General features: G+C 34.4%; 5 protein-coding genes across 5 annotated transcripts; 2 read left to right on the top strand and 3 right to left on the bottom strand.

Moving 5' to 3' along the window:
• Positions 1 to 1931: 1931 nt before the first annotated feature.
• LOC113687314 (NAC domain-containing protein 2-like) lies at positions 1932 to 2957 on the bottom strand. Its single transcript, XM_072049675.1, has 2 exons — positions 2876 to 2957; positions 1932 to 2332 (listed from the first exon to the last, which is right to left on the bottom strand). The coding sequence occupies exons 1-2, from the start codon at positions 2955 to 2957 to the stop codon at positions 1932 to 1934; spliced, it is 483 nt and encodes a 160-aa protein (XP_071905776.1).
• Positions 2958 to 3590: 633 nt separating this feature from the next.
• LOC140007002 (protein FAR1-RELATED SEQUENCE 5-like) lies at positions 3591 to 4223 on the top strand. Its single transcript, XM_072049676.1, has one exon. It carries the CDS (start codon positions 3591 to 3593, stop codon positions 4221 to 4223), a length of 633 nt encoding a protein of 210 aa, XP_071905777.1.
• A 42-nt stretch (positions 4224 to 4265) lies between these two features.
• LOC113687315 (protein FAR-RED IMPAIRED RESPONSE 1-like) lies at positions 4266 to 5783 on the top strand. The gene has a single exon (XM_027204952.1). The coding sequence runs from the start codon at positions 4266 to 4268 to the stop codon at positions 5781 to 5783; it is 1518 nt and encodes a 505-aa protein (XP_027060753.1).
• A 1435-nt stretch (positions 5784 to 7218) lies between these two features.
• Positions 7219 to 8762, bottom strand: LOC140007003 (pentatricopeptide repeat-containing protein At5g39350-like). Its single transcript, XM_072049677.1, has 2 exons — positions 8217 to 8762; positions 7219 to 7365 (listed from the first exon to the last, which is right to left on the bottom strand). Exons 1-2 carry the CDS (start codon positions 8760 to 8762, stop codon positions 7219 to 7221), a joined length of 693 nt encoding a protein of 230 aa, XP_071905778.1.
• Positions 8763 to 10621: 1859 nt separating this feature from the next.
• Positions 10622 to 12494, bottom strand: LOC113687316 (F-box/FBD/LRR-repeat protein At3g14710-like). The gene is made up of 3 exons (XM_027204953.1): positions 11526 to 12494; positions 11071 to 11223; positions 10622 to 10894 (listed from the first exon to the last, which is right to left on the bottom strand). Exons 1-3 carry the CDS (start codon positions 12492 to 12494, stop codon positions 10622 to 10624), a joined length of 1395 nt encoding a protein of 464 aa, XP_027060754.1.
• Between the last annotated feature and the right edge of the window lie 12623 nt (positions 12495 to 25117).

Below are 25117 nucleotides of genomic sequence, written 5' to 3' on the forward strand. Positions count from 1 at the left end.
CTGCTACTTGAACTCTTTCCTGATGATTGCTAAATTGGCATTGGTTGTGGTATTTTCGTTCTACTCCCTGAAATAAATGCAAATTACGAAAAGGGAGTAGAATCTAATAATTAATTCACATCAGGTCAGGTAATAGGAAAAATTAATAATAAAATAAATAATAAAATTGCAACCTATCAACTATTTACATAAAATATATGCTTTCACATGGATCATCCTCAACCTTTTCAGCTCCGATCCTCAGCCAATCTAATAGGTATCTAATCCTAGTTGACAGCCTATATGGAGCCTTTGAATGGAAATGTACCTCATCCAATCCAATAGGTATCCTAGTTAACGGACAGCCTGTTCGGAGCATTTGAATGCAAGTGTATTTCATTACAGCAAAGGTAAGAAGCTATATAGTTTCAAAACCATTTTGTACATGAACATTCTGTTGATTAATTTTCACCATTAAATTCCCGAATATTATTGACGATTACTATTTTTGATGTAAAATTACCAGCAATTGTTTCTTAAGACTTGATTGGCAGGGATATCCCTGAGGTTCTTACTTCGACGTTCAAACCATTCATTTCTCTTTTCTCCTTTTTCTCCGTAACGTAGCATCCCACGTTGGAAAAATTGCAAAAGAAAGGAATAGTTTAAGAACTTAGGTTGGAAAAATTGCAAAAAGTAAGGAATGGTTTAAGAACTTAGGCTTATGAGTTGCTTTGTAATTGGGTTAACCATTTTAGGCCAGTGAATTTCGGTTGAAAAAGTTACTTAGGCTAGCTCTTAAACTTGGATCGTGATAGTTGGTATCAGAGTGAATCTCGTGTGATCTCTGAACAGAGTGAGCCTCAGACAAACGGGTTATGCTTCTGATTATCAGAGTTGCAAACAAGTCGAATTGAGTCGAATTTTGATCTAATTGTATTGAGTCTCGACTTAATTTTATTAACCTCGAACTCAAATCCAAATTTGACGAGCTCTCAATGTAAAGATCGAGTCAAGATCGAACTTGAGCTCGAGTTTAAAAAAAATAAAAATAATTATTTTATTTTTAAAAAATTAAAAATAAATTTTCTTATCAAATAATAAAACATTAGGAATATATATATGTAATTTTACTATTAAAATAAAAAATAAAAAATATATAATCGAGTTGGCTCGCAAGCTAACGGATTGAGTATCTTTGAGCTCGACCTCGATGTTAACTGAGCTCGAGTAGAGTTTGGATTCGAACTGTTCGATCTATTTGCAATCTTACTATTATGCAAGAAAGTGTTGAAACCAGCGTGTTATGATTCCAACTATGCAAGGAAATGCAAGTGTTTGTGACGATGCAAAGGTTTAAAGGTGAAGAGAATGTAAAAGAAAGAAATGGTTAAGAACTTGGGTTCATGGGTTACTTTGTAACTTGGGGTAACCATTTTGGACCAGTAAATTTGGGCCCAAAAAGTTGCTTGGTCCAAGATCAGAGATTATGTTTGAACCAGAAAAGAAATTATCCAATAACTTCATGGACGTTTGTTACTGATTAGTATCTTATCAACACTTAGCATGGAAAAAAAAGTGCAACGGATCTTCTGTACCAAACCCTATCTCACATCCTGTCCCACTCTTTAGGATCTCGTCAAGTGTCCCTTAATAAACCAAACTCTCAAACAACCCAACTCGGACCATATTAAATTAATTAATCGATTAATCGGACAGAAAACTTAAACCCATTCAATCTCTATAACCAAACCGATTAAAATAAAAACTCTTTAACCAAAATCACAATTTATCAAGAAAAAAAACCCTAAAACCAAACAACCTCTGTCCTCTCTTCATCATCTTTACCATTCAAACAAATACCTTGATGATCCGTTGCGCAATTTACAACTGACGCCCACAAACACTCCCGCATTGTGAGTAATATGCTTCTATGCTTTAGTTTTTGGCTTTTATGCTTTAGTAGTATGCTTCACGAAAGCACACGTAAATAGTTGTGGGACTTCTCCTAATTGTCTTGAAACATGATTTCCCTGGAACTGATGTAGGACTTCTCCTAATTGTCTTGAAACATGATTTCCATTGCTGTTAACTATGTTTTGATTATCGCAGACTGCATTATAAGAATTGTCTCCGAATAGCTGTGAAATTGTGCCCGTGCACTCCATTTCCCATAGATGAGATAGCGAGCAAATCCTTGGGAATTTCGACAACTGTGTTTGCTGTGGTTCACAACTAGCCGCATCAGCCGTTGTCACAGTCTCGGTACTTTGATCTTCAACTTTGATATCAAGGGCTTTTCCAAAATTTTTCTTCTTATAAATTCTGCAAAGAACCCAGTCAATAATTCCGGCTGCAACAAACATACAAAAAGGCAAGGTTGGAAATTGTTATTGCTCTCTTCATAGTTTAGCAAATCTGAAGGCAATTTGTGTACTATCTGTTTGGTCTATGATTTTCCTGTGCATCCATATTCCACACTTTTTTGAAGTATCTATTCGTTCAGTATTTCTACATTTTGTCTGATTTCTATGCAAACTTATGTGTTTAAATATACTGATAAACGGTTGCCTAGATTTTCTGTTGAATTTTCCTTCTGAATTGAAATACAAAAGAGAAATGTTGTTGAATTTTAGTAGAATAGTGAAAATTCATGTAAAAATGATCTAATGTTACAAGACAATGACTTTAACTTCGGTTTTTGAAGGGCTTAACTATCGATTACAATTGCAATTAAGCACCTTGAAGAAAAGCCAAGACCACATAATTAATGATACCACTACATCTAACTACATTGCATAATTGTTAGGTTACCCTCATGGAATCATTTTGCTTGTTAGGTTGAGATCTTGATTCACTCAAGCGATATTCAAAATGATCCAATCAGTCTTAATACCCTTTGGAGGTCTGCCCTGGTAGAAAACAAGTGCTTTCTTGACCCCAACATATTTAGATCCACTGTACATAGACTTGTCCATTCCAAGTGGCCTTCCAGTAACCTGACACAGCTGCCCTATTGGGATTTTTTTTTTTTACTTTTTGTGTTTTTGATTTCCCTTTTTCCTGTGGCTGCATTATTCTCAAAAATTACAAAGGTTATGTAACCTCAGGAGTAGATGTCAAAATATAAAAAGAACATAGCAGTTGTGAATATGTTGGTTTTGTTCAAAATTTTCTCCACTTTTTCTTGGATCTTTGCATTGTGACATTTTTTCTTTTTATTCCTAGCTGTTGTTTAGGAACAAACATGGCAACTTTTTTCTTGGAATTTGTATTCATGCAAATAGGGCTGTAATGTTCTTCCTTTGCTGAAATTGATGGAGGAATAGTATTGGTTTTATTCCAGTTTGAGAAATTTTGTGGATCTGTACATGAACAATATGATAGAGCTCTTAGTTTAATATGATCAACCATTTCTTTTCTTAAAAATTATTTGTGAATTACTAAATTACACAGAAAAAAAGAGCTTCCATTTGTTGGTTCATAATTAGGAATTTCAAGATCCTTATATTTGTACGATCCATATTTTTCAAGTGTTAAATAGAATTTTGCATATTTCATTTGGGGTATAGATTTCTTATGTTGCTTTACGCCTTTGTGATTGGAAAGATATGGAGAATAATTTGCCGACTGATGAAATCCAATCATGTCGTAAATTGGACTTTGAAGATGTTGACTGGCAGGAGATAAATGATAATGCCGTACCTCTTTATATTACTGATGGCAATCAAGGAAATCAAATTTTTCTTCCTTTGGCTATACCAGATGACTTGGTCCCGAAACTTGGCATGGAATTTGATACTGAAGTAGCAGCTAGAAATTTTTACCAAAAATATGCCAAAGCATCTGGGTTTGGAACTCGATTGAGTAAGGGACATAAATACAAAAATAGTGATATGATGTTGGACAGGGTTTTTTGCTGCTCCCGTGAAGGAAAAAGGCCAAAAGACAAACGCAATATGATTGTTAAGTATCCGTGTCCAGAAACAAGATGTGATTGTGGTGCAAGGATGAAAATTAGTTGTAGACAAGCTGGAAAATACCGTGTTGTGCAATTTGTTGCACAACATAATCATGAGCTATCAACTCCGAGCAAAACCCATTTATTTAGATCTCATAGACACATGACAATGGCACATGAAGTTGAAATAGATATGGCCCGAAGTTGTGGAATTGCACCAAAACAATCAATTGAACTGATGTCGAAACAAGTTGGTGGACGAGAAAATCTTGGATTCATTTGAGATGATTTAAAAAACTACTTACGATCGAAAAGATCCATACCAATGATGCAAGGTGACACAGGAGGAGTCTTAGAGTACTTACAAAGGATGCAATTAGAGGACCCAAATTTTTATTATGCCATTCAAGTAGATGAAGATGACTTGATAACTAACACATTTTGGGCTGATGCAAAGATGAGAACGGATTTTGCTCATTTTGGTGATGTGGTATGTTTCGATACAACTTATAGAAAACACAAAGATGGGAGGCCAATTGCATTATTCGTTGGTGTAAATCATCATAAACAAACTATAGTTTTTGGAGGTGCTTTATTATATGATGAGACAATTGGAACATTTGAATGGCTGTTTGACACATTTGCTAAGGCCATGATGGGAAAAATACCAAAAACTATTCTTACAGACCAAGACGGAAGAATGGCAACGGCTTTGGCTTCTCAATGGCCAACAACGTATCACCGCTTATGTATATGGCATATCTATCAAAATGCAACAACTCATCTAGCTAATGTCTTCAAAGATTTTCAAAATTTTGCTGCTAATTTTAGTCACTGCATATATGACTATGAAAATGAGAATGATTTTTTAGAGGGATGGAGTGAAATGTTAAAAATGTATGGTCTGGAAGACAACAAGTGGTTGAAGAAAATGTTTGATATAAAGGAGAAATGGGCTTTAGTGTATGGGAGAGAAACATTCTGTGCCGATATGACCACGACCCAACGAAGTGAATCCATGAACAGTGTTATAAAGAAGTATGTAAGTTATAAACATGACTTACTTGAATTTTTTGAACACTTCCAAAGGCTGTTAGATGATCGTCGCTATGATGAATCCGTAGCAGATTTTAGAGGCAATCAAAGTACACCGGCAGTGACATTCCCTTGTAAGATTTTACAGCATGCGGCGAGTATATATACACATGAAGTTTATGAAAAATTTAAGGACGAGTTATGCAAAGGAATTGATTGTAAATGGGAAGTAGATGGTGAATTAGGAAATCAAGTGATTTATCGAGTTACACCATATGGTAAGACTTCCCATCACCTCGTAACTTATGATTCGTCCAAGAATTCAATTTCATGTAGTTGTAAGAAATTTGAATTTGCTGGATTTTTGTGTTCACATGCACTAAAAATATTGATGACTCTGAATATTGTAACAATTCCTGATGCATATATATTGAAGAGATGGACTAAAGCAGCTAAAATAGGAAATGTATGTGTTTCCAGTGAAAGTAGCCAGGAAATGGAGTCAAAGGCAAAATTGAGTTTTCATTACAAAGAGTTATCCTATCTATATATGCAGCTGATGACAAAAGCTTCTGAATGTGATGAAGCTTATAAAATTGCTAAAGATGGATTTTGGAAAATGTTAGAGCAAATGGATGCATGTTGTCAAGGGAAAAAGAAAATGAAAGAAGTGTGTATTGAAGAAAGGGAAAGTGTGTATCAAGATGTTGATACTAATCCATCCGAAATCGACTGTAGTAAAATAAAAGGCATCAAAGTGAAAGAAATAGTCACTTACAAGTCAAGCAAGAGACCAAAAGTGCACTAGAAATGGCTATAAAGAAACGAAAGTACAAGGTGAAAGAGAAGTCCTCATCAAAAAGATTACAGGTTTGATAATTTATTTAGTTTATGTGAACAATGCTATTTTATTGTTTGACTTTTATTACTTTTTATTACTTTTGACAATTTATTACTTTTTTTTTGGTTCCTTAGTTCTATGATGAATGATGAGCATGGAAATAGTATTGGGATCTTTATTTATAATTTGGATAAAAATGATTGTAGGAATCTGGAAATAATGTTATTCATTCAAGGATGGATTCTTCTACAATTCAAGGTTTTGTTCGAGAATTACCACCACAACAGGTTTAGTTATTCGTCATTTTTCTCTTGTTTAGTATAGTAGATATGTAATTCATTCTAAATTTGTATTTGAATATTTTGTTCTTAGATGACTAAACTACATCGAAGATATATTTTGTCAATGATTTTTTTAATTTGTGGTTGTCTCTCTTTAATTATATCAGAAATTTGGAATTCCAATAGAAGGCATCTGCAATAGGCAAAATACTAAGAACATGACACAATTATTACAAGTAAGTGAATAGTATGTTTTTTGTAGATATTATGTCAACCATTAGTTGCATGTTGTTTCTTATTTATCTTAATTTTTTCCAAGTATTATAGTTTTGCAAGTTTATAGCTGTTTGTTTGTATGTGTGGTCTTTTATTTCTTGTTTTTTCGGCAGACGTTGGACCCTAACTTCTACCAAGGCTATGATTTGATGTCTTCAAGTTCAATAGCACAACAACATGCATCAATAAGTTTTGTCCAAGTAAGAAAAAACCTTGATTAATTATTTAATTTTATATATATTAGTTTGATAATTTACAATTATAATTCAATATATTTGCTAACTTTGGGTCCGTTTTTGTAGGCACAAGAACTTGAAAATAATGATGATTCTGATCAACAAGTTGTTGAAAATGGGAAAATTGAATGAAGATGCTTCTGAAGAAATGGAGGACGAGACTGTGGGATTGCATTCGTGGATTAGTTAGACCTTTAAGTGGAATAATACTTTGTGCTTATACTTCAATTGATTTTGATAATTTTGTTTAAATTTCTGTTAATAAACATTCTTTTGACTAAACTGTAGAAGATGAGATATATTAGTTGAGCTGAAATTCACAGTTGTTTCATGGTAGAAATATATTTAGTTTTAGTGTAAATTTGTACTGGGTAATGGATACTTCCGCTTCCGAAGATGAGATATATTAGTTGAGCTGCTCTGGATTCTTGATGCATACAAGAAATCGTCTTAATTTCCAATACTAGTGGATGTTGACTGAAAATAATTTGGATAAAAATGATTGTAGGAAATAATTTGGATAAAAATAATTGTAGGAATCTGGAAATAATGCCTTGAACAAACCCTCTGAGAATTGAATGATGCCTGGTTTTCGGCAGTGGGAAAGCTTCACAGAAATCTCAACCTGGTTATGGTGATATTCATCCTCGTTCTCTGACTGACTTCAAGTCCCTGCGAACATTGAGCTTGAAAAGTCTGAAAGTGACTGGGGATGTTCTTGAATGCTTCATACGCAATTGCCCATTCCTTGAGCGCCTAGTGTTGCATCAGTGTTCAAGTTTGGTAAATTTTGAAGTTTGTGGTCCGTCTCTTGCATTGAAATTTCTGGAGATATGCCAGTGTTTCACATTAAAATCAATCACTATCCGGGATACAAGTCTAGTCTCTCTTAAAATTACTGAAGTAGATAGTGTGGTTCTTCAGAATGTCCCCATGCTTGTGGAAGTATCACTCTCTGGGTGGTTCCGTAACTCAATCAGGAATGTTATTTCTGGGATTTTCTGCTGCTTGGCGAAACTAGAGTTTCTTAGTTTATATGCGTCAAAGCTTGCTATTTCAGAGGTTAACTCAACTTATTAATAGGAATTTTGGATAGAATTTCATTTGAGTATTATGTAAATTTACTTCTCAGGTGTTCCTGGCTTGCTTGATTTTTACTTCTTGTTTGATAGTCCCAGGAAGAAGGAATCCTTAATTATCTTCCTCAACTAACTAATTTGAAGCAGTTCATCTTAGTTGCTTGTGCATCAAAAGATGACAGTTTGATTGGATTTATTTCTTTTATAAGTGCTTCACCCAACTTGGAGAAGTTTGTACTAAAGGTAGGATATTATTTTCCTAATATTTACACAAAATTTTGGTGTTGATTTTGAGCATCTGTAAGACGTTTCTTGTTGGTTTAATATACTTTTAATTTTCCTTACTCTGCTTGACTTCCCAGAGTCCAAACAACATCAGTACCATTGAAATTTATGTAGCCTCATTATGGGGCAAGTTCCAGCAACTAGATATGTTTTTAAGAGAGTTAGCTTCAACAAACTGAATGAGGTACTAATCCTCTGGATAAAAATGATTGTACGAATCTGGAAATAATGCCTTGAACAAACCCTCTGAGAATTGAATGATGCCACTAAACTGACACTGCTATATCCAAATTGCTTGACCAATCCTCTGCTTTCCATTAACCTCCGTACTCTCACAGCATCATCTGGCCTTCCAGCTTTAGCATATAAATTTGACAATGTCACGTAGTGTCCAGCATTTTCTGGCTCCAGATTGACCAGATGCTCTGAAGCCAGGACTCCAATTCTTATGCTTTGCTGTTCTAGAAAGGCAGCAAGTATAGAACCCCAGCTATGTTTATCAGGCCCGTGAGGCATTTTTCTGATGAAGTCAACAGCATCATCAAGCTGACCAGTCCGTGCTAGTAAATCAACAAGACATGTAAAGTGTCCTGTCTGAGGTTTGAAGCCAAAATCAGTGCACATCCTGTCGAAAATCTTGAGACCGTCGTTTACAAGACCAGAATGACTGCAAGCTGGCAGCACAGAAGAGAATGTCAAAGAGTTGGGACTAACACCAGAACTACACACCTCTTCAAGGAGTTTAACAGCTGCTTGGCCGCAGCCATTCATTCCAAAGGCTCGAATCATTGTATTCCATGATACCAAATCCCTCGATTCCATTTGAGAAAATACCGAATAGGCAAAGCCCTTGAATTATCAGGCAACACGCCCTTGAATTTTATTTCTTTGTAAGTGAATACACACTCGTTAAAAGTCCCATTTCGCGAGTAGAACGAAATGATAGCAGTCCAAGCGAACACGTTTGGTTCAGACAATTTGTCAAACAACCGGCGGGCGATCTCTATGTTGTTGCAGTCTGCATACATTTGAACCAATTTGGTAGACATGAGGAGGGGAAGAAAAGGGAGAAACTCTTGCCATTGCCATTGCTATTTCTATTGCCATTGCTCCTGTGTAACCTGATACAACTGCTATTATCAATCGCTCCCCCACTACCATTACGACAGGCATTCCATTGCTGCTGCTCCTGCTTCGCCATTGTATCTTTTTTCTTCAATTTGATTACTCAAAATGGCTACTTACATAGCTACTTATATGCATTGATTATGTTTTTATTTTAATCGTTTTGGTTATAGAGAATGGTGAAGATGATGGAGAGAGGACAGAGGTTGTTTGGTTTTAGGGTTTTTTTTCTTGATAAATTGTGATTTTGGTTAAAGAGTTTTTATTTTAATCGGTTTGGTTATAGAGATTGAATGGGTTTAAGTTTTCTGTCCGATTAATCGATTAATTAATTTAATATGGTCCGAGTTGGGTTGTTTGAGAGTTTGGTTTATTAAGGAACACTTGACGAGATCCTAAGGAATGAGACAGGATGTGAGACAGGCTTTGACACAGAAGATCCGTCGCGACAAAAAAGTGCATTCCATTACTCAAAAAACAGCAAAGAGAAAAATGAAAAGAGACAGAGACAAAAGGTAAGACAAACGACGTCATAAAGCAGTAAAAAATAAGGTATAATATCAGAAACCTCCCTTGAGGTTTCTTTTAATATCACTTGATACTTTTAAGATTTTAGAAATATCACTTTTCTTTCCTAGTAATTATAAAGAGACTATATTAATCTTCACTTGACACATAATTTACAACATATCAAATAAATGGAGCTCAAAAATTTTTAAAAAAAAGAAATGAAAGTTACTTTCTTCTTTTTCTCTTTTCTCCATCATTCTCTCTTACTCATTTTTTGGATGACTATGTAATATTTTATTTGTAAATTATAATAAATTTAATTTTGTTTATTTTTTACTTTTTGTGATTATGATTAAGTGGAGTATGATTTATTTGCTTATTTTGAATTGATTTTCATAATGATTGATACAGTTTAATGATTTGATTAATGGTTGAGAAGATGTTGGAAAAAAATATAAATTGATAAGAAATCAGTTTTGAACATATAGAGTTAAATTGATGCAAGTGTATTTCTTTTCAAATTTCTTTTTTATTTTTCAAATTTATATTTTTATGGGGTATAGCATTATGATGTCGTAGTACTACAAAAGATTGTTTTTGAGGTGATGATTTTTCTTCAAGTGAAAGTGGTTTAGGAACATTTTTATTTAGCCAGTGAAAGGATAGTTTATAATTTTTAAAATTTTTTTTAAACAAATAACAAAAGTGAGGGAGGTAAGTGATTTTTTTTAAAACCTTAAAAGAGTGCTAGATGATATTAAGACAAACCTCAGGGGAGGTTTCTGATATTATCCCAAAAAATAAAAAAAATACTTGGTAAGGAACATACATCTAGATCACTGAAGAAGGTAAATATGAAAATCTGATGATGTATAAACCAAAAAAAATAATGGGCCCCAGAAGATAACCCGAAGTTTAGCAAATCTCTCAGGCAAGACCTTTATCATCTTGTAATGGCAATATTTTGATTGAAGGTCCCGAATTCTTTTGTGGGCAAATAGACACTAAAACTTTCAAATGCACAGTATAAATACATGGCTTGAGCCTCTAGAACACTTTAAAAGCTGGTTTTTAACTTGATCTGCCTCATGCCGCATATGCTGTTGATAAATCAAGAACTCCTTAAGCTCCGCTGCATTCCTCAGTAAAAACTTCGCCAAACGACTCTCCATTGGTCTAATAGAATAGGAGGAATATTCTAATTTGACTACCTTGAGGCAACATAAGAAATTCCCTGGCATCAATTCAATTCCATCATTGTTGCCAGCAGCCTTGCTTGAATATTGCTGTTAAGTGAATTTATTAATAACATAAAAGTAAAAAAAAAAATCAGCCTCAACCAGGTGGAATTGACAGAGCATGCACAAAAATCATACATACCCCAGTATATGGAGTGATACAATTTATGGCTTTTAACTTAACTTTCAGGGGCTTGCAAAACGGTAAAAACTAATTAACTTACCCCAGTAAATAGAAGTGATTCAAGTGCCGGTGCCATCTTCAAAAAGTCTATCAGAGCTGCATCACAGTCAATTGCCATTCTTGCTGAATACACTTTGAGGTGGGTAAGCTTATAGAAGAACCGAAGAGGACATGCTATTCTATGGTAAAGTACCTTGAGAAAATAGTATAGCTAGTTAAGCTACCAGTAGTCCAGATACAACACAAGGAAAAGGCATCATGATATTCTTTAGCAAGATATGTATATCTAAAAGTCCAAGCATTTATCAAAATGGCAAGGCATCTTAAAAGTTAACACATCTAACGTTCATGTAGACTGAGCCTGTTGCTTGTTGCTTGCCTCTGTAGTCTTATCCACAATCTCAAAATGTGTGAATGATGAAGATAATAACAAAAGTTAATTGCAAAAAGTCAGATTATGATCAATTGTATAAAAAACATGCTGCTTAAACAAACCTGGACCAGATCAGTAGATAATTCCAAGGATCTGATGAAAGCTGAGAGCTGTCTCAAGATCATACAGGCTCGAAAAGATGTCTCCATCCTTAACTTAAGATCATCAATCGGGTAAGGCCCGGAATAATGAAGAGATGCATCAACAATTGTTGCGCTAGAAAAGAAGAAATTTGCAAACTTGTGAACACTACATTTGAGTTTTGCAAGGTTGCCCCCACAAACCTCTATTTTGCAGTCATTTGGTCCATCATTTACACATTCAAAGGAGGAGTCTGTCATCTCGAACCTAGCGAGCCTTGGTGCATTTATTTTAAGAAGCTTCATATTCCACCATTTGCAACCCGAGGACAGAAACTCTTCAAGGACAGGGAAGGTAAACACCAGGTGGCTGGATTGCAAGGATTCATCATTCTGAAATTCAACATCATGGATATCCAAGATACGAAGGTTTGAGAGAGATATATTCATCGGAATTTTGATCTTGCAGAATTTGAGTTCTAATTTCATCAGAGAATCAGATGTGAAAAACCAACGAGGAAATACCAAGTCCGCTGCATATGAAATAAGAAGCCTCTGGACATTAGAGCTTAGAGCAGCAGTGATCCAAGTTTTCATACGAAATGGATCATACACGTCTAGAAACAAAAGGTGACACTCCTTGATCGATGAATTCTTAGAAAGAGCAAGAACTCTGTCCACAAAGTTCATAAAATCTGTCTTTTTAGGCTGCTTCGTCCTCTTCCATTTCCTCCGCCTGGGCGAGTAACAAAATCTCTTTCTATCATCAAAGGTTAAGTTATGAATGGAAGTCCATTTGTACTCCCATTTCCTTGATAAGACACTAGTTCTAACAGCATCCTCTGTTGGCAAACGGGACAGGATGTGACTCAAAACACTTTCAGGAAGTTCACTGATTCTATCTTTTTTGCTGTCCAATAATTCCGTACTTCGACTTCTTTTCTTGTCCATGCTTCCAATTTTTCAACTTAGAACTGGAACTAGCTAAGATCACTTGGATTTTGGATTAGAACTGGAATAGGTTGGTTGATTCCTTAATTCGTTGGAAGCTAGAATTCCATATTTGTAAGTTAGTTGGGAAAACGGAAGGTCTGCTTAGTTGCAATTGACACTGTTAATGTTCTCAATATTAATTCAATGTATTTGGTAACAAGGAAAACGCAAACTGACTTTTCACAAGTACTCTCCCTAAACCATACGTACGCATATTTAGGAACTCAAACGGTAATCAGATGGAGTCTCAGAAATTGAGTATTGTGGCATTAATATAGATAGATGTTACAGTGTTCGAGGTTCATGAACTACTTCCAAACATGCACACAGGTTCCACATTTTTCCCACAAATGAATTCTTCCAATACACTCCAATAATCGTATATCATAAATGCTATCCATATTTATCCTCTTGAGAAATGAAAAATAAGAAATGGTGTCTTTGGATCTTTCAAAAGATAGAATTGATTCAGTATGTAGCTTTACGACTCCATATTGGAGGGGAAGTTCATGCATCTCAGACCAGGCTGACTGTGGAACTGTGCAGATAAAGCAATTGAGATAGGAAAGGCATTTTAGTGCTCTCATATTCAGAACTTGGAGATGTCACCTTATTGATATTACTAATTCCTTTGACGAAAATTATGTATGGTTATCAAAATAGTAAGAAACGTACCAGAATGATAGGGATGTTGCATAATTGCCCTTTGTGTGCAGCAATTCTATTAGCTGTGAGTAGATCCTGGGATTGAATGTATTAATCAATTTTGAAGTGACATAGGGAAAAGAAGTAAAGAAAGATATTTAATCTAGTCAACTTTCAATCTTACAAAGTACTCACTTTTGATCTACACACACAGCCATACAATCTCACATCTACGATATCAAGTATTCTGCAATGCACACAATCACAAGAAAAGAAACAGACCTGGCAGAAACCAATTTGACCAATATTTCTTTGCATTATTTATATGCTTCTGCAGGATAAGGACTTGGGTATGTTTACAATTCATAACAAGTGCAAATGCTCCAGTTATAGGGCTCGGATTCAGGTCAATTATTTGCCTTCACATTACTCATTGATAACGTTATCATATAGGAATTAGTGTTAGAACACGAGTTTCATCTAGCTGCTATATCCACATAAATGCAAGCCTGAAGCAATTGACAGCGTATAAGAATTAACCCTTTGAAAGGAACTGTCATTACTTGATATGACATAATTCAAGCCCAGGAGCTACAGTTTTGGTAAAACGATCAACTCCGTGACATTCAAGGTGGAAAAGCTGTATAATTTTGTAACTTTTTGCACATGAAAGTTGCCCTTACCAAACCTTCATGGTGGTTATATCTCACTTAGAAGATAGAATTATTGAGCATTAATACGAAAGAAAAGGCTAACAATACTTGTTTAGATGTGCACACAGTTAAAATAAAAGAGGAAAAAGCCACCAATACTTGTGCATATGGATGCATGTCTGCATCAATATCAATGTAAACATATTGTCCTCAATGTAATGCTAATAACGTGTTTTTTTAATCCTTTTGCCTTATTTACGAATTTTATAAAAATTGCAACCTTTCATTCTTCCTTTCTTTATGTCTTTCATTTTTTTTTTTACTCATTCTTTGTACCTTTTTACAAACATTTCCTTGGAAAATTGTACCTAAGAAAAACAATATTTTAAATAAACAAATATACTTGTTTTATGCACTCTTCATAAAATGTTTCTGCGGAATGTCTTCTTTTGCCTTGTACATGTATAAATATTTTCTTAAATTATTTTATGAAAAATTTTAAGTAAATAGAGTATTTGAATATAATTATTTTACCAAAAATAATTGAAAAACCATCATGAAAATAAAAAATAATCTAAAATGCATGAAATAATCTTGTCTAAGAAATACAAATTAGTTGGTAATGTGCTTGGCTTTAAGAGAGTAGTAGGAGAATTAAAAAAAAAAGAATAAAGGCTTCAGTGCTGGGCAACTATTTATATAAGTAGGTTGTTTTCATACCCAAAAGAAAGTGAAAAATAGTGGTTGCCATTAGGGTTGTTAATGGGTTGGATCAACCTAAACTCAGCCTATTTGATCCGAATTAATTTGAGTCGAGCCTTGCATATTATTGGGCTGTAGGGTTAGGTTAAGGTTAAGACTCGATTAAATTGTGAGTCGAGTTTGAGTTTAAAGAGACTCAATTCGATTAAAACTCGGCTCGACCTGACCAATTAAGTACATAAATAGCTATTTTTTTTAATTCATAATGATGTATGTTATTTAATAATTATATATTATAATGTAAATAGTTTATAACATATATATATTATGATACAATAATATAAATATTATATGTATATTATTTTTAAAATTATGTATTAATTGTGAATTTGGGCCAAGTTCGAATTGGGCCAAAACTCTTGTATTTTGGTGAACTGAGTATGAGTTTACAGATTGAGCCTAGATACTGAGTCCCAAAACATGAAAGTGCTACTTTATTTTTATAAGCCAAACTTGGACTTCGTAAAATCTAACTCGTAAGGCCCACTTGATACCCCTAATTGTTATGGAAAAATGAATGCATAATTTTGTTCTAGTCATCTTGGTGAAAAGTTTTCATTTCCCTTTAATTTGTCCAGTTACTTGTGGTGACAAGTGTTCAGTGGGCTAGTAGCAACTTTCATTAACCTGCAATCACTGGAATTGGCCCATAATTCAAACAAGGCTCTTAGAGTTCTCCTCGCAATTAGACTCTTAGAGCTCTTAGAGTTCTCCAATCATGGGATTGGAGAAACATTAGCAGATGATCTCTAACTTCATCCACCTTATGCCCCTCATGCTGTGAATAAATCAACAGCTCCTTAAGCTTTACAGCATTCCGCAGAAAAAATTTCACCAAAGTACTCTCCGTTGGCTTATGAATGTACGAATATACCAGTTTGATTACCTCGAGGAAAGATAGATATCCAGGCAACAATTGAATTTGATCGTAGTCATCAGCAGCTTGCCTCGAAAATTCCTGTTTAATGAAGTTAAACAAGGAAGACAATGAATAGGACTACAGGTTAAACATTAAGGAACCACCAAAGCACATAAACACAAAAGTTAACGAAGTCTGAAAAAAAAAAAAAAAAAAAGGACTTTCAGGAGCGTGGAAATGGTAATCTTTATTTTACCCCAGCAAATGTAAGTGATTCAAGACCTGGTGCCATCTTCATGAGTGCTGCATCACACTCAATTGGAATGCTTGCTGAATACACTTTGAGGTGGGCAAGCTCATAAAAGAAAAGAGGAGGACATTGCGGATTCGCACCAGCAAGTACCTTGAGGAGATCGGGCAATTAGGCTAGCATTAGAAGGGCTGAAAGGTGAACCAACCTACTCCATACTTGAAACTATTTTAGCTCAATAAGAGATTGTTTAGAATTGGTTCGCTAACTAATCAAGTCAAACTTGAATAGCATCAACTTTCAATGTATAAAAATGAAAAATTAGAATTTGTAGATAAGAAAACGCAACCTACTTGAGCTTGCCTTGGTAAAACCTCATCTGAGATCAGCTTGATAAATAAATAAAGCAAGCTCAAAAACAATTTCAAGCTTTTTACAATAATCAAAGAAGTTTGAATAGTTTGATGTTTGGTTTGATTAGACTTATTTGCAGCCATAAGCATCAGTCAAGATACAACACAAGAAAAAGGCATAGGGGTATTTTTTAGCAAAGATCATGTACATCATGAAGCTAATCATTTATCAGAATGGCAAGACGTCTTAACTCATGAGTCATGATAAATCGTAGACTGAGCCTGTTACTTGCCTCTATATTCTTATCTACAATCTCAAATTGCGTGAATAATGAAAGGGAATAGCAAGAGGTAATTGCAAAATTAAATTCTGAAGAACTATAAATGAACAATTTTGCTTGAGGTGAGATTTAGAAACTGGCATAAAGGAGAATCTTTACCCGGACCAGATCAGTAGATAGTTCCAGGAAGCTGATGAAAGCAGAGAATCTTGTCAAGATCATACAGGCTCGAACACCTGTCGCGCTTCTTTGGTTAATATTGTCATTCATTTCAGGCTCCGAACACTCTAGAGATGCATCAACAATTTTTGATAGGCCAGAAAAATAGATATTGGCGAACTTATCAACACTACATTTGAAATTTGCAAGGTTGCCCCTACAAATCTCTATTTTCCAGTCAGTTGTTCCGTCATTTGCACATTCACAGATGTTCAAAGATGGAGCCTATCATCTCGAACCTAGCAAGCATTGGTGTCTATATTTTAAGCTTATTCACATTCCTCCATTAGCAATCTGATGACAGAAACTCTTCAATGACAGAGTAGGTAAGAAATATGGCTAGAAGGGTCACCGTTCTGGAATTCAATATCATGGATATCCAAAGTTCGATGGTTTGAATTACATATGGTCATTGGAATTTTAAACTTGCAGAGTTTGAGTTTCAATCTCGTCGGAGAATCAAATGTGAAAAACCAACGGGGAAATACTAAGTTCCCTTCGTATGAAATACAAAGCCTCGGGGCATTAGCTCTTAGAGCAGCGGTGATCCAAGTTTTCAAACGGAATGGATCATAGGCATCTAGAAACAAGAGGTGACACCCTTTAATAGATGAATTCTTAGAAAGAGGAAGCACTCTGTCCACAAAGTCCATAAAATCTGTCTTTTTAGGCTCCTTCTGCCGCAGAGTTTCACTTTCTGCCACTCATTGACCCAATCATATCTGCGACACTGAGTCCTAAATTTCGAGAACTTGAAATATTGGTCGGACACTGTAATCCATCCCAACCACATTCAATAAATTGTCCCAGAATTTTCACGTGTGAATCCTTAGTTTCTCTGAAATTACTCGTGCTTTTGGAGATCCCCAGTACGGTTTTCTTACCAAATCTTAAGGTTCTAAGCATGTGTATCACAGCATCGGCTGATGATTCTGTTCAGAGGCTTATTCAAGGTTGCCCGAATTCCTTAGTGATGTAGTCTCCATAGCTTGATCGGTTGAACCCGTGAGTTAGGATTTAGTGGTGATACCAATCTGTCCCAAATTTCAATGGGTTACCCATCCTTTAGACAGGATGGATTTTCTAGTTTTGAGATCGGGTTTGATATGAATCTAATTCCATTTATACCCATCAATTTGCCCATTTTGCCATCTCTAGGATTTAGTGTCGGCCCTTTATGTTTGACAATTGAAGGGTAAGATTGCTGATCGAATGAATCCCTAATATTGAGATAAGTGATGGGATGGTGTGGGCTGTAGTATAATCTAATAGGGGTTGAGGCTTAGTTTTATGGTGCTCGAAGATGTTGCAAACACTGGTTCGAATTTGACACATACGAGTTCATACCTTTACCCCTATAATTAGAGAATATTGCCCCACTGCTCTTCAACAAGATTTTAGTTTCTTTTTAAACATATTTAAGTAATATTATTCTTTTTTATCACTTTGTCTACTCCAAGAAGATTGATTAAAAATAATAAATAACTCATTTCGCCTCTCACATATAAATAAAAACCAATCACCAAAGATTCAGCTTTATCTTTATTCTTCTTCTCACTCTTGTCCAATTTGCTCTCACCATACAAATCCATTCGAAAAGTTGCTGTCTTTTTTTTTTTTTTTTTCTCAATACATATAAATTTGTAAAAATTGCTAGCTCTCTTGTTATTTCACCTTCACAAATAGATAAAACTTTATTAAGAATTTTGATAGGGATTTAAAATTTGAAAGTAGCATAATTTAACATTTTAAATTTGCCCCCATTGAATTTTTTTCTAGCTCCACCCCTGCATGGCTCATGCTTTATATATAGAAAGATCAATGGAAAAAGCATGCCATATGGTGTGCAAATTAATAAAAAATTAAGTTATATTTATTAATGCCAGTGGAAGTTATTATAACTTTTATATTTTTTGTTGCAAACAAAAATACAAAAGAAGTATGATTCTTTTTTTTTTTGGCCAAAGAAATAACAGATAAAAAAGAAATTATTGGAAGTTATTGAATTTTAGTAGTTATCTATAGTAAATCTTTACTTTTGGAAAAATAAAAGATGATAAAAAATTTTAACACTAAAACCATGCCTCATGCTTTATATATAGAAGGAAAATCGTCCAAAATATACCTTCCAATTCGCCATTGGAATTTTGTCATTCCTTAAATTTAAAATGCTGATTTTACTTTCCTCATAAAAGTATAAGAGGTCTAATATGATCGAAATCACTAATTTCAACCACTTATGGCCTGAAAATAACCAAAAACTCTTTTAACAAACAATCAGGGCAAAAGTAAAAGCGACTATAACTAAGGCAGGTTTAAGCCAATTTTTTTTTCTCTCTCTGTTTCTCTCCATTTCTTCTCTCTCTCTCTTTTTTTTTTTTTTTTCATTTTTCCTTTTCTCTTCTCTCCCTCAGCAAATCGTGGAATTGGAGCCTGCAAATCATAGATTTAGCTCTACATATGCCAAAATTACTTTTTTTTTATTTGGTGTTATCTTCGAAGTTAGAAAAATATGCAAATGTGAACTCTTCAATCGGGCAACGGATCTTCGTCCCACACCCTGTGCCACTCTCTGTCCCACTTTTTATTATATTGCTATTTCTCCTACATAAATATCATGTTTTAGTTCTTTTTTGTTTCCTTAACATTCAATAACTATTAATTGAGTAAAAAATAAATACAGCAGCTTCAAAAAATTAATATATAATAGAAAATTAAAAAATACAGCAGAAAATTCATAAAAAATCTCATTTTTTTATGCATTTTGATTTTTTGAGTATGTTAAATTTTGTGTATAACTCAATTAATAGTTATTGGATCTTAAGAAAACTAAAAAGAACTAAAACATGATATTTATGTAGGAGAAATAGCAACATAATAAAAAGTGGGACAGAGAGTGGCACATGGTGTGAGACAGAAGACCCGTTGCGCTTCAATCGCCGTTTTAATCCTTTCAAGATCTTTACCCAAATCACTAGAGAAATCATCCACAACAGTCTTAATATCGGTCCGCCTGTCGTATTTAGCTAGCCCTGACTGAGTTCGACACATCCTTGATCTTATCCAACTTCTAAGACACCCGGAGCAATTCAACCCTCTTTTAAACCACAAGTTAACAGATCAGAAGAAGTTCCTTTTCTTGGTTCCTTGCCTTTTCCTAGACGCTTGACTAGGAGCAGAAATATTGCAACGTTGGAAAACTTTTTTAAGACTAAAGTAACTAAGCTATAAGACTAAAAAATCCATGCTAAAGTTGTTCAATGGTCAACGGAAGGACTCCTTCTTGTACCTAATAGTTGGGGTGGAAGGGTAAATATATATATTTTCACCTTTTATTTGTTCCTTGATTTTTTCCTAAAAACTAGATCATCGCGTTGGTCGTGTTACAAAATAAGAGCTAATTCATTGTTAATTTTATTATTTAATTACTAGTGTTACATAAGTAATTGATCATCTGAAACTCTCTTTGTTAAATATTAATAGGTGTGTTTTACATATTACCCCCACTCTTTTAATTTCAAGAAGTGCAACTATTAAAACTTGTTAAAAATCTTCACAACTGGTAGGGTAATTTTCGGCAACGTAGCTCCACACCTGCCTCAATCTTAACACTTCTGCAGTTATCTGATCTTAGGTATTTAGGTTTGCTAAAGTTCCAATGTGGAGCAAGAGAATAGCAGTACCTTTTCATTCTTGAAAAATCCTTTGTCTTTTAAATTCTTTTGAGTTTTACAAAAATCTATTATTCTTTTTCCTGTTCGGGCAATCATAACTGTTAATAATGGCTGAAACAATACAAATTATTCCCATTTGATAATTTCATCATATATGAAAATAAAATATTAATAGGTCCTAGAAGAATGCGCCTTATAATAATTACCAAACAGAATAAATATCTAAACTAGGTTAAGCATTTTATGAACAACATGAACATGTGCACGATAAATATACATATGATGTAAATTTGGACAAATTTGATAAAGAAAATATTGAATTCAAATATAAAATTCTGCACAATAATTTCTTAACATGAACAAAGAAACAATACGAATAGAAAAACAATCCTGAAAAGTTAAATTTAACATAAGAATTGTAATGAAATGCTAACAAGCAAATGGATTATCAAAATTGATAATATAAATGAGGAGTTACACGCGTAGCTCTATTGTGATAGGTTTCTTGCAAATACAAAGACCAACAAAGATCATAGTGGTCGCTCCTAAGGCATGAAAATTGTTTATTTTTACCTTCTGAGTTGCATCTTACTAATGCTGTAGGCACCCTTGTAAATATGTTCGAAAATCCAGCACAGACATGGAATTGGTCATTAAAAAATGGGTAGACGTTTCTTTCCTTTAAATTAATGCTTGTCTTATGATTGTCCACTTCACCAAACACACGGAACCGTAGAGAATTAAAAGTAGTGTGACAGTTTATTGGCATTTTTTGACAATGAAAATTATTGGAGAGTTTCAGTCCAATTAAAATGTGACAGACTTTACATGATCTTGTCATAAATTACACATAACCTCCCTTGGTTTTTCATTGGCACATGATTCCCCTTAGATTTCAAAATATCCCCATAACGCCCTATGATTTCATGGGATATGATAAATAGACAGAAAACATCAATGGCTATAGTGATTGGACAGAAGTGCTCCAAAAATGCATGTGACGAAATAATGATATATACTTAATTTCTTGTATGATTTGTATGAATATCCATTTTAATCCTCTATAGATTTTGCATTTATCTACATAATTCTCCTATAATTTTATGTAAGATGGTCTGGTCATTGTTTGAATTAATGTTTAAATAAAGGTAAGGGTTAATTTCAGAAACCTCCCCTGAGGTTTTCTCCGATCACACCTAGCCCTCCATAACTTTCAGAAATCACACTTACCACCCTTAGAATGACAACTTTCATCACATTGTCAGCCCTTTTGCATAAGAATTGTATTTAAAAATTGTTTATAGGAGAAATACTATTTTTCTGTTCCACTTTTGCCCTGCTGGAAGATGAGTTTTGAATTTACAATATGAAAATAGAAACAAAGCTATAATGTGATATTATTTTAGAAGCTAAAGGGGTGTAAGTGCAATAAGCACAAGAAGCTTCTTAACATTGATACTGTAGAGGACCGTTGGGCAGGACCATTCCAACCTTCTGGTGCTTAAGATGTATAAAGTAGCTTGGAAACAAGATAACAATTTCATTCACCATCGATTTTCTTTGGGCAAATTGCAGCAACTGATGCATCAATCTAATACTGATTGCTATCTACATTTTATTGAGATTACAAAATCAAATTGATGAAGTCCAAGTACAACATGCAATGCTATAATTGTTTACCAACTGTTTTAGCCTTCATAGTCATAGGCAATTCAAAGTAGAAAGCTGAGGAAGTTGAACCTGTTTTGTGTGGTACTTGTGACAATCCAATCAGATGTGCATTTCCATGGTCACATGTTTAGCTAAGTCTAAGCCAAACTAAGATTCCAAAAAGTGTGCTACTATTCATATTTGTTAGTACAACTAATGCATCAACGTGTCTTTCCATGCAACTAGTGCATCAATGCATTGCTATATATTATAAGATTATACTAGTGCATCAATGCTTTGCTATATATTATAAGATTAGTATATGGCAATGCATATTCCACCAGATGAAATGCATAAAAAAATACAATAATTAATAGGTTTTCTTATCATACATTTTGATGACACGGAGTACTTGTACTACTTCAAAAACGAAGAGTAAGGACTGCAGGGAGCCTTTAGCCTCGTTAAAACCACTTGGAAAAGCCCTGATATAACAAAAATGGCACTCAAATTGTGGGCCAAAGATGATAGCAATTATGTTCTTTTAATTTTGAATTAATATAGCTTCAATTTTTTTTTTTTGCAGCATTTTCCTGCACAAGAAATACTTAATAATAGGGGGTAGCATGGTAATTTCTCCACTACTGATTAGGACAGCATGTCACTTCATTCTACCTAGGGTTGTAAGTGTGATTTCTCAAAATCAAGGGGTGCTAGATGTGATTAGGGAAAATCTCAGGGGAAGTTTCTGAAATTTACCCTAAAGGTAATACTGGTATTTCAAATAAATATATTTAGAGGTTATTTTTCCGTCAAATGCTCACTTTATATGAAACCATAGAAAGTTTATATGGATATTTGTAAATATTAATAGAGTCATGTGACAATGAATGAATCCACGGGCTGTGTATCATTTACCCATTGAACTATATTTAGAGAACTCTTTCTTAAAGCCGGTGGTGAACTGCAATATAGAGATTCAATTTGGGTCAACTTTTTTTTTTTTTTAAAATTTGGGTCTAACTTATTCTTTGGAGCATTAGTAGAATTACAATTATCCTCCACAATGACGTTGTTTTGATGTTGTTAGCATCCTCAAATATACACTCCCGTCAAAATCCTTTAATGACGTATCGAAGTTTTAGTTACAGACTAGTCATCCGATGGCTCATGTCCAGGCAACTAGCAAAGTGGTTACTCCTGTATCAACTAAGGCATGAACCCTGGATATTTTACAGCCCAAGATATATCTTACTAATGCAGCAGGCACCATTGTAAATAAATAAGTTAGAAAATTAACTGGCCATCAAACTTGATTTGAAAAGCAGTGGCGGACATAAAATTGGCTGTCAATTGTGGCGAAATGGCTGGATTTTTCTTTCCATGTAGGGGTCCATTTGTATAAATGCAACAAAAGAAACAATTTGATAGACTTTACATGATTTTTCAAGTGTATCTAAAGAACTCTTTCTTAAAAATAGGATTAATCTAATCTACACCATCAGCATAAAGATTTTTATTTATTTATTTAGGTGCATGCTATATTTGTTAAAAATGAATTCCAAATTTGAATAAAATTTACGTGTCATGCATCTTAATAGTGTGAAATGGATTTACACTGACAATGCTTACAAAGAATAATCCAAAGTTAAAACCCAGTAGTGTTGAACGATTCTACTACCAAATAGAGATTGAAATTGGGACGATTAGAGCACTAGCTTTTAGCTTGGTCGCCATTAATCTGTCACAATGACATTGTTCAATATTGTGAGCAACCTCGAATTTTCCACTTCCGTCAAAATCCATAAAAGACGTATAGAATTCTGTAACCAGAATTCTAGAGATGGTTCCCGTCCAGGCAGTTGGTTGACCGACTTGCTAGAATAAAGTCTTCCTAGAGTACACGTTTTCCTGGTCCCTCAACCAACGAAAGCTTTTAGGCCTTTTATTCTTTTGGTGCCTGCCTTTGAAATGATGTCCAGAAATTTGTTGTTCCACTTCCAATATTGCATGCTTTGTTTGCTTAGCTTCCATACCACACTCACTTGCCCCGTTAATTTTCTTTCGTATTACTGTGTAAATACTACATACAAACCTATCAATACTTGAGGAGTGCCCGTATCAAAAGGATGCTATTGTTTGGTACGAGGAGTGCTTCTTACGTTTTGCTAACCAGGAAATTTTCTCGAAGGCCGATTCCTACCTTGTTCTTTCTATGTACGGTGTACAAAATGTCACTGGACGGGACCAGGAGAAGTTCGAAACAACGTTGGCAAACCTGGTGGTTGACGCCGCGGCTCAGGCTGCAAATGAATGGGGGCAAAAAGTTTGCTGTTCAAGAAGGCAACTATTCCATGGGTCAAAAGAAATTATATACCCTTGATGGTTACTTTGAACAGAAATTCAGTTCATCAAGTATTAGTTTGCTTTTGATTTTCCTTTTAGCCATGAAACAATCACATATGTAATTGCACTTATTGTGTACTACATATCCTTCACTCATATATTGACTTACCACTATTAATTAGAGTAAATATAATTCAACTATGGGATAATATTCGATTACAACTAAATATTAAGTTGTTATAAATTAACCATTTTTAATGTGTTTAATTTGAATCCTTGTCTTACAAATACTATATTCACTTTTATACACTAGCATTTTAAGTTGTCCTATAAAATTTTTTGTTAAATAAAAAATTAAAAATATGAAAAATACAAAGCGCCATTGTAAAATGAAAATAGTTAAGGAGAATGAGTATAAGTGAGACTTAGTGTAACATTTGAATGATCACATTAGAATTTAGTAACATGAAGGGATCCCATCCAGATACCAAATTGGGAGAAGTGAAGACAAACGTTAATTAAATTTGAATGAAGAATTTACACGTACAATTGCTGCAGTGTAGGATCTTTCTCAGGCCTTGCGAAGCCCATGGTCTGTGCTTCCTAGTCCAAATGGCCATTTTTTGATGCATCGATTTTTCGTCTGGACACACACAGCAGACCTACGGTAGGAACGGTCAATGCGTTCCTACCATAAAGGATCCCATCCGGAAATTTGCAATCCCGTCAAAATCCGTTACTGCGTATTAAATTTTCGTTAGGGACCCATTCATCTGATGGTTCACGTCCAGGCGACTTGGTTGACCGACTTGCTAAAGTAAAGTCATCCTATAGGCTAATCATTTTCGGGGGGCGTGTACAACTTTCATGATTCCTCAACCAAAATGTT

This window comes from Coffea arabica, chromosome 5e, assembly GCF_036785885.1.
Source record: "Coffea arabica cultivar ET-39 chromosome 5e, Coffea Arabica ET-39 HiFi, whole genome shotgun sequence".
In the NCBI taxonomy this organism is placed as follows: domain Eukaryota; kingdom Viridiplantae; phylum Streptophyta; class Magnoliopsida; order Gentianales; family Rubiaceae; genus Coffea; species Coffea arabica.

Coding starts and splice junctions, on each gene's coding strand:
- LOC140007003 (XM_072049677.1), bottom strand. CDS start 8,762: ATGATTCGAGCCTTTGGAATGAATGGCTGCGGCCAAGCAGCTGTTAAA. Junction 7,366..8,216: donor CATCATTCAATTCTCAGAGG/GTTTGTTCAAGG, acceptor ATGCAACACTAG/GCGCTCAAGGAATGGGCAAT.
- LOC113687315 (XM_027204952.1), top strand. CDS start 4,266: ATGATGCAAGGTGACACAGGAGGAGTCTTAGAGTACTTACAAAGGATG.
- LOC113687314 (XM_072049675.1), bottom strand. CDS start 2,957: ATGGACAAGTCTATGTACAGTGGATCTAAATATGTTGGGGTCAAGAAA. Junction 2,333..2,875: donor CCAGGGCAGACCTCCAAAGG/GTATTAAGACTG, acceptor TGTTTGTTGCAG/CCGGAATTATTGACTGGGTT.
- LOC140007002 (XM_072049676.1), top strand. CDS start 3,591: ATGGAGAATAATTTGCCGACTGATGAAATCCAATCATGTCGTAAATTG.
- LOC113687316 (XM_027204953.1), bottom strand. CDS start 12,494: ATGGACAAGAAAAGAAGTCGAAGTACGGAATTATTGGACAGCAAAAAA. Junction 11,224..11,525: donor TATCTACTGATCTGGTCCAG/GTTTGTTTAAGC, acceptor TATTTTCTCAAG/GTACTTTACCATAGAATAGC. Junction 10,895..11,070: donor AATCACTTCTATTTACTGGG/GTAAGTTAATTA, acceptor TTCACTTAACAG/CAATATTCAAGCAAGGCTGC.